The sequence below is a fragment of the Camellia sinensis genome, chromosome 8, assembly GCF_055761805.1.
Source record: "Camellia sinensis isolate YWXY chromosome 8, ASM5576180v1, whole genome shotgun sequence".
Classification (NCBI taxonomy): Eukaryota; Viridiplantae; Streptophyta; class Magnoliopsida; order Ericales; family Theaceae; genus Camellia; species Camellia sinensis.
This window is the reverse complement of record NC_138968.1, coordinates 93221078-93235277: the sequence shown is the minus strand read 5'-3', so window position 1 is coordinate 93235277 and position 14200 is coordinate 93221078. Positions and strand designations below refer to the sequence as shown.

Genomic DNA, 14200 nt, shown 5'->3' with positions numbered 1-14200 from the left:
TTTTTTTATTTTTAATGAATACTTTTTAAATTTTAAGTAATTTTTTTTTTTAGATGCAGTTTATTTAAATGTATTTAAATAGTAAAATATTTGTGAAAAAATATTTTAAAAAATTAATAAATACACAAAAATTAAAAAAAATGTACTGAATTTTATATATTTTTATATTTAGTGATTTTTTTTAAAAAAAAATTCATAAATATTATACTTTTTAAATATATTTTATGTTAGGTATGGCTAAAAAAATTTTTAAAAAAATTGTTTAAAATATTAAAAAAATTCAGTAAAAATAAAAAAATAAAATATTTTAAAAAATAAATTCTAAAAATAAAAATCAAACAGAGTGACTTCCTATAAATAAATAGTAAACAAAAAACTTTTGCAAAATTTGTGAGATTTAAATTTGTATGAAAAAATTTTTGAATGGAGAATGTAAATATGGTTTTGAGTTTGTATAATTTCAGCGCTGGAACTGATTGAAGAGTAATAGTTGATAGTCTTACCATTACAAGACTCCTATAGATTTAAATCATTTATACTGTAGACTTCACACATGTATGAGTGGACTTTACATATACATGAAAGGCCATGATTACTTTAGGAGTGTGGAGGTCGAGTTAAGATCCTCTCCTTGGACTCTCTCCATGCTTTCTTACTTGTGACGGCAGAGATGCAACCATTTTAAGTTAATCACATGGTTCAGATTTGGCTATTTAAAAATACAAAAATAATATAAAAAAAAAATTAATTTGCTTTTCCTGTCCAAATCTAAACTTTTCGATTAACTCAAGATGCATCACCACTATTACAAGTAAGGTAACAAGGAGAGAACCCAAGAATCCTGGGAATCATCCTCAAAAGAGGTCCAACCATTTTTCTTGAATCAAAAAGAAATTTTATAGTGTAGATAACCTATCGACGGCCAATTTTGGAACGTGTAGCTTATTGTCAGTTATGATGAGGCTTGACATCTGCGATATTCAGTTATGATTTAGTATACTGTAATAATAATTATGATTTGATTATAAATTATTATAATATTTGTTATGATTTATTATGAGATTAATTATGGCATCGAAAAAATATTTAGCTCTACCTCAGTTATATCTTATGTAGGTTCGTTTGGCAAGTGTGTTGACTTTTTAATTTTTTGGTTATTTTAGCATGTGATTAAAAAGTTTCGTTTGAAATAAGTTTTTTTGCTATTTTGAATTTTGTGAGAGAGATAATATAATAATTATGGATTGAATGTGATATTTTGTCTTACTAGACTAAAAAACCTATTTTTTTTCTTTTTGTGGCTAAAATAGTCCCAAACCTAACCTAACCCAAGTTGCCAAACAAAGGCTGTGTGCTATTTGGTTCTGACTCAAGCTTGATTTGAGAAGTGGGTTGGTTTTTTGACTTTTTGGCTTTTTTGACTATTTTAGCCTGAGGTTAAAAAATTTAATTTGGGAAGAGTTTTTATTTTTTTGGTTTTTTTGTAAAAAAAAGAATGCAATGATTATGAGTTGAATGTGATGTTTTATCTTATTAAGGCTAAAAAGTCTATTTTATTTTTTGTGACTATTTTAGCCCCAAACCCACTTTCCAAACAATGCCTCAATATTATTTTTTTTTAAATATCGTAATTTATATATAGTACACACTTTTAGAGTATGTATATAGCATCATTGTGAAAACTAATGCTTGCTCGTTTGTTTGTATAGAAAATATTTTTTTTTTAAATCAAATGATATACAATTCTATAATCTAATTCTAAATTCATTTTTTATAGGTCTCGTTGGGGAACAAGCTATTTTAATAACTTTTTGAATTTTTGGCTAAAATATGAAGTAAAAAAAGTTAGTATGTTTGGGATGACTTTTTGATTTTTTACGAAAGATGTCCAAAATGTAGAGAAAAAAGAGAATTTTTAACTTTTTGGTATACGTTGTTGGCTTTTTGATTTTTTTAGTAACGTTTTGACTTTTAGGCTAAAACAGCCACTTGCCAAACGAGGCCTAAGGGTTCGTTTGGAAAGTGGGTATGCTTTTTAGTTTTTTAACTTTTTGACTATTTTAGCTAGAGGCTAAAAAAGCCTCTTTTGGGATGGATTTTTGTGGCTTTTTTGACTTTTATAAGAGAAAGAATGTAATGATTATGGATTTGATATAATGTGTTTGTCTTATTAGGCTAAAAAACTTATTTTATTTTTTTGTGGAGCACTAAGTGAGGTATAACAGAGATAATTGACTAATAATTACAGAATATATGAGAGACAGAGTTGTAATTAATTGTCACATCATTAAATTTAAAATATAAATATAACTTTTAGGTTAAAATAATAATATTGATTTTTAAATAAAAATTGTCCTATTTTTTCATAGAAATATCAAATTCATGGAGGAATGTTTTCAAAAAATTAAAAATTAAAAATTAAAAATTTAATGTGAAAAAAGAAAATATTAGTTACCATTTTAAAACTAATATAATAGTTGTATCAACAATGATTCATACTATTAAAAAAAAGACCACTAATAGCACTAATGCATTGGGAATGCCAAAAAAAAGAAAAAAAACATCGCCTACTCCCACTTCATTAGTAGTGTTATTAGAGTATCACTTTTAGTGCTCTCAATTATTTTTCTAGTTGTATTAGCAAGGATGATTTGGAAGAAGTGATAGTAATTTCCATTGTAAAGTAGTTCTATTGGGAAAAGTTCACGAGAAAAAAAAATATAGTAAATAAAATAAGCAGTTAAACAAAATCACATGCTAAGCGAGCACTCCGCCATTTGAGTTACATGGGCTGCTTTGGTCATTTTGTTAGTTTATTTTTATTTGTACGTTATTTTATAACATACTTGCATTTTTATTGAGATAGTTTTTGATTCACTATAATGAAGTGAAATGGAATAATCATTTCATTAAAATATATATTCTTATATTTGGTTTACTTAAATAAATATTAAAAAATACATTGTAAATGAAATCGTCATTCACTATTATAAAAAAATGATTATTTCATTTCGTGGTTATGAACTAAATAGAGCATGAAGGCTGATGATGTTATTTAGGTCATCCATGAATGAATGAATGAAATTAGAGGACTCATATAGATTAGGATATGTTAGCCATGCGAACTATGTGAGCTAAAAGTGGGCTCAAGTCTCGTTTGAGATGTAATTTTTTTAGCCTAAAAGTTAAAAAGTCACTAAAAAGAATAAAAAAGTCAATTTTTTTCGTTACTTTTTACATTTCTTTTCGTAAAAAATCAAAAATTCATCCCAAACATACTAGTCTTATTTACATCATATTTTAACCAAAAATTTAAAAAATTACTAAAAAAGCCTATTTCCAAACGAAGCGTCACTAAACAATGGTACAACATTTTTCAAAAAATAGTTTTTTGACAAATGAGAACACAAAACGAAAATGGCTTCAAACAAGTTTTGAGCTTGTATCTTGGAGTTATAGAAGGAAGAGTAATTTGATTTTTGTTTCATTTTTCGCTCTTTAACAAATTTAAAATCTAAATATATTCTGAAAGTATCAAAGATATATGTTTTATCTTACTAGTAAGTAAGTATATATTTTTGGTCACTTTTTTCTAAAGTAAAAGTTATTAGAATAGGAGTTTGATATCATTTATATTCTCTTGATTTAAGGGTAATTTAAGAGTTTAAGCCATAGTTTATTGCACTAAAAATTATTATCGAGAATTTCAATATGCCTAGTACAAATATATAAGTATGCCTGATATATAAATAAAAAGTTTATACGTAATTTTTATATAAAATAATATGGTTAAATGTGGTTCTTTACTTTAATACAAAATATTCATAAAAATTATTTTATTTACAAAACTCATATTATAACATTATTCTTGTAATATTTTGTGTATTTATTTATAAATGAATGTAGTTTTTCAAAGACAATGGGAAATATGAATTTCAACTTTACGCCAAAGATGTTGTGTCTAAACATCTTTATTATTTTTTCTTAAAATATCTGCAAATATTTAATTATGTGAAAATTTTTAAATATAAAAATCTAAAAACGTATATATTTTTTTATAACCAGGGGTTTGGATCAGTTTACGCCAACTCAACTAATTTTCCTTTCTTTTTTCTCTATCTTAAAACATCTACCACTATTAAATTCATGGAAAAAACTAAATTTTTAGTTATTAGTGTTCACAAAATTTATCACCAACGTGAAATTATATATGTTTTGAAAACAACATTAAATTGTGATTGTCCCGAGAAAAAATATTAGGAGATAGAATCACTTTAATTTTTCTCATAGATTTAAAAGACAAATGCTAACAAGTATCCTTTGTGCATTGTTTAATATTGATAAGCATATATAAAATGTCTTTAAAATATGTAAAACTATTAAAAAGTATATTGATTTTAATAAAATATATTGAATTTAGTAAAAAATATCTTATTATTTTAAATTTTTTATCTTTTACTTATACCCTAAAGACACTTGTTAGCCAGAACCAAAAATCCAAAGCACATTCTGAAAATCCAAAGGGTCAATTTGTTTTGAGTTATATGGGATGGGATTAGATTTGGATGGATATGAAACCCACTAATATTGTGCTTGTTTGAAAAATGAGGAAAATGATTCACAATATCTTAGGATTATGATAGGCCTTCATAGATGGGATTAGTAGTCCTCTATGGGAGATGGTATTAGAAAAACAATCCCTTACGATTAGAGAGAGATTTACTATTTTGCCCTTTATTATCCTACCTAATTTATTTACTCTACTTAATTAGTGTGGTCTTTTCTCTATCATTTTTTTTTTAATTATTCCATCATTTTATACTTCATCACTCTTTATATCAAAATAATTTAATATAAAAATAATTTTTAATATAAAAATATAATAGTATAAAAATATTTATACCAAAAAAAATTATATTTAAAAAATGGCATAGTACCAAAAAAATATATATTTATGAAATATAATTTTAATATTTGTAAAATATTTTTTTAATATTAAAATATGTAATGCATTTATTAGTTGATATAAGCCCAAATTTGATAGTAATGCAACAATGATATTTGTGAAATATTACATTATTAATTCCACTCTTATCTCTCATAACAAATACAAATCATTATTAGTCCACTGGTTATCAAGCAAACATAATTTTTCTCCCCCACTAATATTTCATTATGTGAAAATTTTGAAATGCAAAAATCTAAAAATATATATATATATATATATATATATATTTATAACTAGATGTTTAGATCAGCTTACGCTCACCTTGACTAATTTTTCTTTCTTTTTTTTTTCTCTATCTTAAAATATCTACCACTATTAAGTTCATGGAAAAAAACTAAAATTTTAATTATTATTGTTCATAAAATTTACCACTAACTTGAAATTATATATTTTTAAAAACACAGCACTAAACTGTGATTGTCTCAAAAAGAAATAGAGAAAAGATTGGAAGCTCTAATTATGGAGGTCTAGAGAGTTTTAATGGTGCATGGGCCCCACAATGATGTGATGTTTGTGTCCTTTTTTTTTTTTTTTTGGATTGCCAAGTCATTAGAGCTCTGTTTAGAGCTCCAAAATTAGAGAGGTGTATCATTTCTGAAAAAATGTTAGAAGATAGAATCACTTTAATTTTTCTCGTAAATTTAAAAGACAAATGCTAACAAGTGCTGTTTATGCATTATTTAATACTGATAACAAATATTAACATGTCTCCTCACGAATAATTCTCTTATTAACAATCCTACTCATCCAAACCCTTAAAACAAAACGTACAAGGATTCTTTATCCCCAAATAACCCTGTCCTTATGTCCCAATTCTCTCACTGTTATTAGATTATATGAGAATTTCAAATGTAAAAATCTCAAGATATATCTAATAATTATAAGTGAATTGAGATAAAAGACAAAATTATTTGAAGACAGAAAATCCTTACTCCAAAAAAAGGACCCAAAAGACATTGTAAAAGGCATTTTTTGTGGGGAAAGAAAAACTTTAATCAAGTTTGACCCCTTCTAAAACAGTACATGTGAAGTATAACTACCCTACAAAACAAAGCACACCAAAAGGGATAGAGAAAACTTCACAGTTTCTCTCACACACCCCATGGTGAGCAAGACAGAAAGAACAACAATGGAGAAAGCAATGGTTGATTCATCTGATGACGAGCCAGTCATCAACTACAGTGGTGTTAAGGCCATGCCCTTCATCATTGTTAAGAGAGAGAGATTGATATTATGTAACGAGATTTTAGCCTTTTGATAAGTTAATCATTAATATATCATAGATATCTTGATTTGGAAGCATATTTTCACTACAACAAAAGTAACCTATGGTGACGAAAACTAGTGAAGAAAATAAAATTCGTCACTAAATGAAAATAATTTGTGAGGAATTTATAAATTTTGTCACATATAATAAAAAAATAAAAATGATAGGTGACAAAATTTATTTTCGTCAATAAATACTTCATTTTAAGTGAGGAAAAATTAAGTTTCGTCACCAAAAATTTTCCCGCTATTTTTTTTGGGTGGCGCCAAAATTTTGAGACTTTTGGTGAGAAAAAATTTTGTCACTAATTATAAAATTATTTGTGAGGAATATATTTTCGTCACCAAAACGTTTTAATATTTTTGATATCTTTTGGTGAGGAAATAATATTGTCACCAATTTTGGTGGGAGATTTTTGATATATTGAGCGGCAATTAAGAAAAAATAGGGTATTAATTTTTTTTACCCCTTTTCTGTTTATCATCTCTCTCTCTCTCTCTCTCAAAATAGGGTATTAATTTGTCTTATCTCTTGCTCCTCCACCACGCCGATCACCATCGTCGCCTCTATTAGCCTTGCCAATCGTCGCCGCCACTAGTAGCCTTGCCGGTAACCGCCACATCTTCTTCGCTCGGTGATTTGGTACTTGATTTCTCTTTGCTCTTTTTCTGGTATCTCTTTCTCTTATTCTCTGTATTGGTATGGTGACGAAAATTAGTGAAGAAAACAAATTTCGTCACTAAATAAGAATAATCCATGAGGAATTATAAATTTTGTCACGTATAATAAGAATATAAAAATAATAGGTGACGAAATGTATTTCCGTCAATAAACACTTACTTTTAGGTGAGAAAAAAAATAAGTTTCGTCACCTAAGTTTTTCCCACTAATTTTTTTTGATGGTGCCAAAATTTAGAAACTTTTGGTGAGATTTTTTTTTCAACAATTAAAAAATTAATAATGAAGAATATATTCGCGTCACCAATAAATTTTTTTTTTTGAAAAATTTGATTTTAAATATTTTAAAACCATTTGGTGAGAAATATATTTTCGTCACCAATAATTTTTAATATTTTTAGGCCTTTTAGTGAGAAAATTGTGACGTCACTAATTTTGAAAGAAGAATTTTAACATATTAAGCAGTGATGAAAAAAAATAGTCTATTATTTTTCCCTCCTTTTTTTTTTGGATCAATTTTCCTAAATTATTTTTCCCTCCTTTTTTTTTTTTTTTGTTTTTTTTTTTATCAGTCTTCGTATCAATCTGTATCTCTATCTATCTCTCCCTCTCAAAACAAAACACAATCAGTTTTCCTATCAATCTCTATCTCTCCCCCTCTCCCTCTCCCTCTCCCTCTCAAAACACAAGTGTCTTTGGAGACGAAAACTAATGACGAAAATAAATTTTGTCACGAAAGACTTACCCTTTAGTGAAGAAAATAATATTTTGTCTCCAAATGTGCCATTTTTAGAGAGAAAAATAAAACTTCGTCACCAATCTACATACATAATAAAAAATTAGGTGACAAAATTATTTTTCGTCATTATTTTTATTTTTTTCGTCACCAAAATTTTTTCCCGCTATTAAAAAATTTGAGGGGAATTATGCCGCCAAGTTAGTGACAAAAAATTTCGTCTCCATTAAAAATATTATTAGTGAGGACAAATATTTTGTCACCAAATATTTCAATTTATAAAACTACGTAGTTTTGTGTTTTGGAGACAAATTCTATTCCTGACCAAATCCATTCTCTTGACCCTAATGATCCATTGCTCTCATTTCACACGCAGAGGCAGACGGTATAGCTTCATCAAAGCTCTTCGTTTCTCTCTCTCGCACCATTGTCCAACTCACAGCACCGTCCACGAAATCCAGGTTAGTTGTAGTCTCTGTTCCTCTTTCTCTACCCCTCTCTCTATTCGGGTCTCTCGTTTCTCATTCTCTACCCTTACTCTGTCTTCAGACGCGTTTGGGTCAAGATGAGATTAAATCCATTCCATTCATTGCTTCTAACATTTCTATAACCTCTCTACTTTGAAGGTTCCATGAACAACTTGAATGATTTTAATTTGGGAAAAAAATATGAAAAATATAATGATTATCATGTTCGATATTCTGATTATGATATTCATATTATAACCAATATAATCATTGAATTGAATGGATTGTTGTTGATTCTACACACTATAAAGTCTCATGATATTCTGATTGTGTTTGCTAGGTGTTTGATAAAATGCCACAATGGCTAGGTTTTTTCTTTATTGTTTTGTTTTTTTGTTCTTTTTTTTTTTTGGTTGGAGAAATTGGTTCAATCTTAGATCTCTCCCATGGAGTTTGTGGCTTGTCGTAGTAAATTACTTCAACCCAAAGGCAGGTATGTCAGTGTTGTGTTAATTAAATCCTTTTAATGAATATGACTTTCCATATAGGTTGTATATATTACTGAATTTATTTTAATTTTCTTAATAATAAATCTTTTTCAACTACTATATAGTTATAAATAATGATTAATTTATTGTTGCTGACAGCCTTCAGGACAATGTTTTCAACTCTGGGGAAAATGGTATGTATTAACTGTAGTTTTTTCAACATTTTATTTGTTCGTATCCATATTAGTAACTTGGGATTGGTGTTTGGCCTTTTATGTGGTCCTTATGTCATTTAGAATTCTGGATTGTTTTTGTATAATTGATTTAGAGTTCAGAAACCAAGAAAAATTTATTAGATCTTAATGATTGTCATGTTATCAGTCAATTCATGTTGATATGTGGTTAGGTTTTGTTACACAGTTCCTTTGGAATTTTATGCACCCTGGTGCGGTCATTGCAAAAACTTGGCTCCAATCTTGGATGAAGTTGCTGTTTCATTTGAAAGTGATGCTGATGTTGGCATTGCAAAGATTGTAAGATCTAAAACCCAAACTAGCTAAAGACTACTTGAAGAGATTTGTTGCTTTGTCAGTATAGACGGTTATTTTCTGCAAATATTGTGCACTTGAATTATGTTTCAATATTACTCTCAAAGTACCTTTCCTTTAATGTTATTTCTACCTTGCAAATTGAAATTGTTTTCTTCCGTCATTTCTAGGTTGCAGGTTCATGTACTGTTCATCTATGGCTTCTAAAACTGAAGAGTAAAATTCTTTTCCTTCAGGATTTTACAACAATATATAGTAAAAATTATTTTTAATTAATCTTAGCTTGATATTTTGGCTCATCTATGTTGGTTTATTTCTCATCCATATATAGAAGCTTTTTGATTATTGAAATTTTTTTGGGTGTGTAGTATTTGCTCTCTCTCTCTTTGGTCCTAAAAGTTGTGGACAGAATTGTACAACATTGTTACTACACATGAATTAGCTCAATCTCAGTTCTTTATGCTCAACCTTAATCCTCTTTCACTTTCCTTCATTTCTTTTGCTCTCCTCTCTCTCTCTCTCTCTCTCTCACGGCATTCCTTCTGCCTCTTCCCCAAGTGCTGCTCCTCCCTAGGGCTCACCATAGTTGTACTTTAGAAGAATCTGGTTTGTTTAAGGTATGAATGTTTCAATTTTTTTTTCTCTATATCTAAAGAATCTTCTGATTAAACTCTGAAACACCTACTTCTTAATTGTTTAACACTGAAACACCTACTTCCCATTGATTTAACATTGAAACATCTACTTTCTCATGGATTTATGCCATTTTTTCATGGAATTAGGATTTATTTGATTTAACACATATTTTCTCATGGATTTAGGGCATTTTAATTCGATTTAACACTCAAACATCTACTTTCTCATGGATTTAGGGTATTTTCTCATGGAATTAGGGTTTATTTGATTTAACACTAATATTTTCTCATGGATTTAGGGTATTTTAATTTGATTTAACATTCATTCTAATTAGTCCACATGTCAAATTGTCAATGATATGATATCCAATATAAACAGTTTTTCAATAGAATTTGCTAACTCTAATGCATAATCATACAATTTGACACTGATTGTGCACAAACAGATTAAGAATGTATCATGATCAACCTGCACACAACCCATGCATTAAGAGTCATCCTCAGCCTTATTGGCAACCTGCTTAAGGAACTTTTCTTACGCAATTTTTAAGAAAGATGGAGCAGGTAAGTATTAAACTAAGTCATTCAGTAAGCCTACTAGAAACATGAAAATAAAACTGGAATGAATTTTTGGATAGATAAAAAATGAAACAGAAAAATTACTAAACTAATAGAAAACAAAAACACTGAATCATTTTTTAGAAATATTGTTTTCATTGTTGTAACTTTCTAGAAAGATGAAACATAAAATTTATCGAACAGACCCCTTCCTTAAGTTAAAATATGAAACACTTCTACTTATTAGTCTGTCCTGACTCCAAGTAGTCTGTTATTATATTCACTGAACATTTTTTAAACTCCGCAATTTTCGGAGGGTCAGATCATTTTTCCCTCAAATCCAATAGTTGATCCTTAACTGTATCCCATTTTGAAAGGAAAAGCATGAGTTTGGAAGTAGTTAATTCTTTTAAGCCCATTCAAGGAATATATATTTTGAAAGAAGCAACTTCAGGAAGTGACACAGTTATGATCAATAGGCAAGGTGTAATTTCTGTTATGTGAAATTTTATCTCGTGTATGCCTGGTGCAAATGTTTTTTTTGAGAAAAGGAATTCCTCTGTACTAGTTACATTTACTTCAAGAATGTTGATTTGGATAGACTCATTTGGCAAATTGGCATTAGAATGATTTATATTTCATATCAATTTTTACATATTTGATACCCTTACAGGCATGGAGGTCATATTTTGAACAACAAAACTCCATTTCTTATGGAGTCAATTCTCATAATAAGGAGAACATCAAGGAGGTACAACTCTTTCACAATGCATTTAACAACGGGGCATTGGACCACCCGTTGAAATGAAATTATTTCATTGTGTTATAGAATATATCATCTGAGTATATTTCATTAAAGAGGGCATTTGCAATGGACTCGTTTTGTTCTTACTTAGCAGTGAGTCACTGTGCAGTCACATATATTGGTGCACTGAAAAATGCAATTACCTCTTGAACAGTTCTAAACATGGATTGTAGAAACTTATTTAAGATTTGTTTCTCTCTTCTTTTGTTTGAACTAGGGGTTTTCTTGGTAAGGATTACTTTTGGTCATTATTTATAGGTGACTCTAGTCTGAACTTCGTGTCCACAACGAAAGTCCCAGAATATCTTCATCTATGAGAAGGCAATAAAGCACATTGTTCTGTAGTTGATTCTCTCAATTCAACCTTAGTTTATCAAATTTAGTAGCATTTGATTGGAGTTCACATTTTACAGTTCCTGAACTTTTTACGAGCCCGAGTTAGAGAATTGAAGAAGATTGATCATGCTAATCATACCATAACAGTGCTGCTAGTTGGGATTCCCAATGTTGGCAAGTCAGCCCTGGCCAACTCCTTGCATCATATTGGGCGGATTAGTGCTTCGGGTACTTCAACCTTATTAAATCCTATTATCCATTACTAATTTTCTAATTAAAAAGTTTGATTTAGAAGAACTAATTTTCAAGATTCTTTTTTTCGTAAAAAAAAAAATGTATTTATGGTCATTAATTTGGTGGCATATTTTTATTTTTAAGAGAAAGGAAAGTTGAAACATGCAACAGTGAGTCCGCTGCCAGGGGAGACAAAAGATATCAGCAGCTTGAAGGTGTGTAATCTTTCTTTCTTCTATGCCTATATTGCTAGAATTATTTGGGTTGGGAATTATAGCTAATGCATTCCAAATTCTCTTGTTATTTCATCTTCTCTTAAAAAATGGTCATAAGAGAAGACCTTTGTTATGCTGAGGTTTTTCAGCATGTCTCTTTTCTTTCAGCTTCCTTTCTGTATGTGTTTATCATGTAATAGCTGAGTTGATTTTTATTTTCAGATTGGTAGCCATCCCAATATTTATGTCTTGGACACCCCTGGGGTTTTGCCTCCAGAGATTCCTGATGCTGAGGTGTGTTCGAAACTTGCTTTAACAGGTATGGTTAATGAGAAATTGTCTTTCTTTTGTGATCAAACATGGTGAAAAACAATGGGCTAGAGTTACTCTCTCAAGCCACACAAAATTCTCTCCCATTTGGGATTTGGTTAGATAATTGAGATCTTTAGATTTTTCAGCAACTCTGCTCTGATACATGCTTTAAATTTGAAATGCAGGGGCTATTAATGACTGTTTAATTGGGGAAGCAGAACTAGCTCAATATTTTTTGGCTATCCTCAACTTAAGTGATGAATACAAGCAATGGTCAAAATTTTCTACCACTGCGAGTGAAAAATTATCAAATGAGAAAGTCGAAACTTCAGTTGACTCTGAGTTGGACAAGAGACGGAAGCAGTATGCCACAGATCACACACAGGTACAAACATTTCAGTGATCAACTTATCATGTAATTTGAACAATTTGTATTACTGAATAGGGAAGATAAGTAAATCTTTACAATGTTTCTTTACAATCTGGCAGTGAGATACATTAAACTACCCACCAGCTGCTTGTAATACGTCTCATCAACTAAGTCTCTATTTCCGTGTTGCTTTATCATCAAGGATCACCTCAACTCTTTGAAGTTTTGAATTGTTATATGCATTTCTACTAAATTGGTTTATAAAATAAAATTATTTATATATGAGTTTAGATGTAATTGATAATATATTAATGTTTGCCTTGTTTATTTTCTTTGCAGATTGGTTTTGATGACGTTCGGAAGCATACTTGCAAATGAAGATCAACTGTTGAATTTTTTTCCCTAAACTGATGCTTAGTTGTAGTTGCAAATCAAGATTGAGTATTGATTTTTTTTTGTGGACTCCACGTTAGTTCATTTTGGGATTTGCTTTGATGGTTTTTTTGTGATACTTAATGGATTATTATTAAAGTTGTTTGATGGATATATTTTGATTTATAATATAAATGGTGTAGTGAATTTTTTTGTGGAGTGATGTATAATAGCTAGTGGATTTCTTAGTACAATTAAAAGGCTATTGGGATATGAGCAGGGATATTTGTAAAATAATAATTTAAATTGAATATAAAATATGGAACAAGTTTAGTGACGAATTTGTTTTGTCATTTGTACTTGTTATTATGACAAAGTGATTATTCGTCACTAATAAACTTTTTTGTGACAATTTACTGCAGTTTATATATGAAAATTTTTATTTATTTTGTTGTTTGGTGACTAAAAATTTCATCACGTATATATATATTTGTCACGAAATATATTTCGTCACCCATGTATGACTTTTGAAGACGGAAAATTATGACTTTTGAAGACGAAAAATTTCGTCACTTTTACATCTTATTGTGACGAAATTATTTCCTCATCAATGATTAACATGCGTGACAAATTTATTCGTCAACTAAAGTTATAAATATGGTATTAAATAACTATTTGGTGACGAAAATGAGAATTTTTGGCGACAAAATGTTGTTTTATTGGTGACAAAAAATTTCGTCACTGAAGTAATTTCATTGGTGACGAAATTATTTTTCGTCACGTTGGTTTTTAGTGACAAACATTCAATGACGAAACCGGTGACGAAAATATTTCCTCACAAATATCTATAGTGACGAAATTAGCTCTTTGAAGACAAAAAAATTTCGTCATTCAAGACCCAACTTGTTGTAGTGTTTTATAAACAATCTTTAGTTGTTCTTTCACCATGTGTCTAAGCTTAAAAAGATTGCAGGAAATGAGACGTTTGAGAAGCTGGGGTCGATAGGGACATCAGCAAACCTGATGGTTTATCTCACCACTGTCATCAACATGAAGAGCATTGTATCTGCTATTGGGTTTATTTTTCGACTACTTTTAGGACACTGTAATCTTCTGTTTTACATTTACAAGTAATTACTGAATCTAAGGTGACAAGTGACCTCGAAGAACA

The 14200-nt window shown here is 29.2% G+C and overlaps 1 protein-coding gene across 5 annotated transcripts; it reads left to right on the top strand.

The window, feature by feature from the left end:
- Nucleotides 1–8014: 8014 nt before the first annotated feature.
- Nucleotides 8015–13251, top strand: LOC114284272 (DAR GTPase 2, mitochondrial-like). Of its 5 annotated transcripts, none has more exons than XM_082883046.1 (10): nt 8015–8150; nt 8576–8649; nt 8804–8838; nt 9065–9177; nt 11059–11136; nt 11604–11754; nt 11905–11975; nt 12198–12294; nt 12473–12672; nt 12997–13246. In XM_082883046.1, the coding sequence occupies exons 2-10, from the start codon at nt 8603–8605 to the stop codon at nt 13033–13035; spliced, it is 831 nt and encodes a 276-aa protein (XP_082739172.1). In that variant the 5' UTR covers nt 8015–8150; nt 8576–8602; the 3' UTR covers nt 13036–13246. The 5 variants fall into 5 exon arrangements, with proteins under 5 accessions (XP_082739172.1, XP_082739170.1, XP_082739168.1 ...); XM_082883044.1 differs by having other exon boundaries at nt 8024–8150; nt 8594–8649; nt 12253–12271; nt 12997–13251; XM_082883042.1 differs by having other exon boundaries at nt 8024–8150; nt 8594–8649; nt 12997–13247.
- Nucleotides 13252–14200: the final 949 nt, after the last annotated feature.